This window comes from Neltuma alba, unplaced genomic scaffold (assembly GCF_004799145.2).
Source record: "Neltuma alba isolate B1F8T4 unplaced genomic scaffold, ASM479914v2 tig00011080_pilon, whole genome shotgun sequence".
NCBI lineage: Eukaryota > Viridiplantae > Streptophyta > Magnoliopsida > Fabales > Fabaceae > Neltuma > Neltuma alba.
In genome coordinates, this window is record NW_021635821.1 from 137893 (window position 1) to 140511 (window position 2619).

Sequence of the window (2619 nt, forward strand, 5' to 3'; positions counted from 1 at the left end):
AATATGGATTTGAAATTTGGCAGACTAATAGATCATATTTTTTTATCTTTAAATCAAGTGGTAGATCATTAAATTTGGAATTTTGTAGAAAGAGTTATGCCCTTTCAAAGTTGGATAAAAATACTGGGAATTTCAGAATTTTCTAAATGAACAGTACATAATTGCGTGGAAACTAGCATTGATCTGTGAGAAATTGATACTTGTGAACATTTTTCCTATGTAGAGCATTCATAAGCTTTGCGTGAGACTTGGAACCACTCTGTTCTGATTTTTCTACATTTAGTTATGATTTTTCAAAGTTGACCTGATTTTTAAGGGTTACATGAATAGTACCGAAATCAAAATTTTAAATCTTGGTTTTTACCTACTTTGAGCATCGTGTAACGATTCCAAATAGTTCTAAAGGACGTATAATAGGGTTTAAAATGAATGTGTGACATTTTTGGTATCAGAGCAAAGGTTATGGACTATCTTTTATATGTATTGTTCGATAAGGTAATGCATTAGGATAATGCATATTTGATTGTGTGTGATGTGTTATGTCGTGAAAGGTGTGCATTGGACTAACCTTGATACAGGATATGGCTTGTTGTGAGCATGATTCTCCTGGGGGTACAGTTGATCAGAGAGGACCAGGGGAACCATACCCGGACTGGTATCACCCATATGTTTCTGACCCTGATGACCCGACTCCACCACTCGAATATTATCAGCCTCTCTGGGAGGTAGAGGATATAATTCCCGAGGTAGACTCCAACGGTAGTAAAAGGTTAGAGGATGATGAAGCTAGGAGTGCTATGGGGCTTAAACTTAACCCGGACAAAGCCGGCCCTAGTGGGACGAAGCCACAACCTATCAGAGTAGTGCGCCGTGATCAGATCTTAGAGAAGGACCTGCCTTCGAAGAAGAGGCAACGGTTAGTCACAAAGGAGCTGCACACCTATCAGGCTATTTTTAAGGAGCTCTGTAAGCTGGGGAGGCAGATTGACATCTCCCAGAACCAGTATGGGTACATTTACATGGGCTATTTTTACTACGTACGATTGTTACATAGTGATGTCGCTGACCAGGACAAGGGAGAGATAGATGAGGAGATGTGGGGACAGGCCTTAGTCGACACTTTACCAAGGACCCCTGTTTGGCAGGATCAGATCCAGTTGATTGGTGACCATTCCAAGCAAGACGCCTATGGAAGCTTTGATCAGATCTTGGACGAACTTGAGCTTTTTGTTACTTCTTATTTTCCTTTCTCTCCCCTATCTTGAGTGGATGACTGTATATGTGACTTAGATGATCTATGTTTTGGATGATTATACCTGAAACCTATCTATGTACAAATATGAAGCATAGCTTAGTATAAAATATTTTGATAACCAAGTAATAATCTTATTCCTCTATTCCTCTTGTAGTAAAAAGTTAAGTAAAATGGTGAGAACCCGAAGAGAAACACAACCAAGGGAGGTAGCAAGGGAACCTCCTATTGACCTGATTCAATTAGTTATGGACTGACTGGAGGAACAACAGAAGGTGATGCAAGAAATTCAGGCAGCCCAAGCCCGCCAAAACCAGGAACGCGATGCTGCCATAACAGCCGCAGTGACAGCAGCTATAGCACAGCTGCAATAGCCCGGGCCAAGCGTGGCCAAAGCACCACAGCCAGCTCAACCTCAAGAGCCGGTAGCTGAGCAGATACGACCTGCAGGGGATCCTGATTCACTAAGACAGTGGATCAAACGATTCAGTGCACAGAATCCCCCGAGTTTCACAGGGACATTGAATGTCCAAGTGGCTGAGGACTGGATTACTCGGCTAGAGAAGATTTTTAATGTGCTTGAATGTTCTTATGAGAGAAAAGCTCAGATGGCTATCTACAAACTGGAGGGTGAAGCTAATCGCTGGTGGAAGAACACCGAGATGATCCTCCAGGAGAATGCAACCCCTATTACCTGGGAAGTGTTCAAGGAACACTTTAATTTGAAATACTTCCCACAGTCAGTAAGAGACGAAAAAGAGGTGGAATTTCTGATGATTCAACAAGGTCCTCGAGAGTCCTTCGATGAGTACCTAGACAGGTACATGAGGCTCTCCATTACTCTAAACTACCTCCAACTCCGCAATGATGAGCGGTGGAAAACAGAGAAAATGGTAAGGGGACTAAGGCAGGAGCTGAGGGAGAAGGTAGCTCCACGGCAACTTGAAAAGTTCAACCAGGCAGTGGAAGCCTGCCGGATTACTGAAAGTAGCCTGAACCACCAGGCGCTAGTCAGGGCTGCTCCTAGACCAGAAGGACCAGCAACAAGGAGCGGACCAGAGGGGACTTCTTTTGGAGGAAATAGGAAAAGGCGAAAGCCTATCTTTTCCAAGAAGTCTAAATGAGGAGGAGGAGTAAGGTAAGGAGGAAGCAGCACTACACACGTCAGACCAAGGAATGTAGCACTTGTGGTAAAAACCACGGAGATCGACCCTGTTTGATGGGTCAAAAGTGTGCTTCCGATGTGGCAAGCCAGGACACTATATAAGGGAGTGCCCCCTTAATGTGGATGGCTCGAGGCCCCAAGCTCAAGGGAGGGTCTTTGCCCTCACAAAGGAAGAGGCTGATAAGTCACCTGAGATGATACA

The 2619-nt window shown here is 43.9% G+C and overlaps 1 protein-coding gene across 1 annotated transcript; it reads left to right on the forward strand.

Annotated features, from left to right (window-relative positions):
* The first annotated feature begins 1860 nt into the window (after nt 1-1860).
* On the forward strand, nt 1861-2376 carry LOC114761081 (uncharacterized). Its single transcript, XM_028950402.1, has one exon. It carries the CDS (start codon nt 1861-1863, stop codon nt 2374-2376), a length of 516 nt encoding a protein of 171 aa, XP_028806235.1.
* Nucleotides 2377-2619: the final 243 nt, after the last annotated feature.

Coding starts and splice junctions, on each gene's coding strand:
- LOC114761081 (XM_028950402.1), top strand. CDS start 1,861: ATGGCTATCTACAAACTGGAGGGTGAAGCTAATCGCTGGTGGAAGAAC.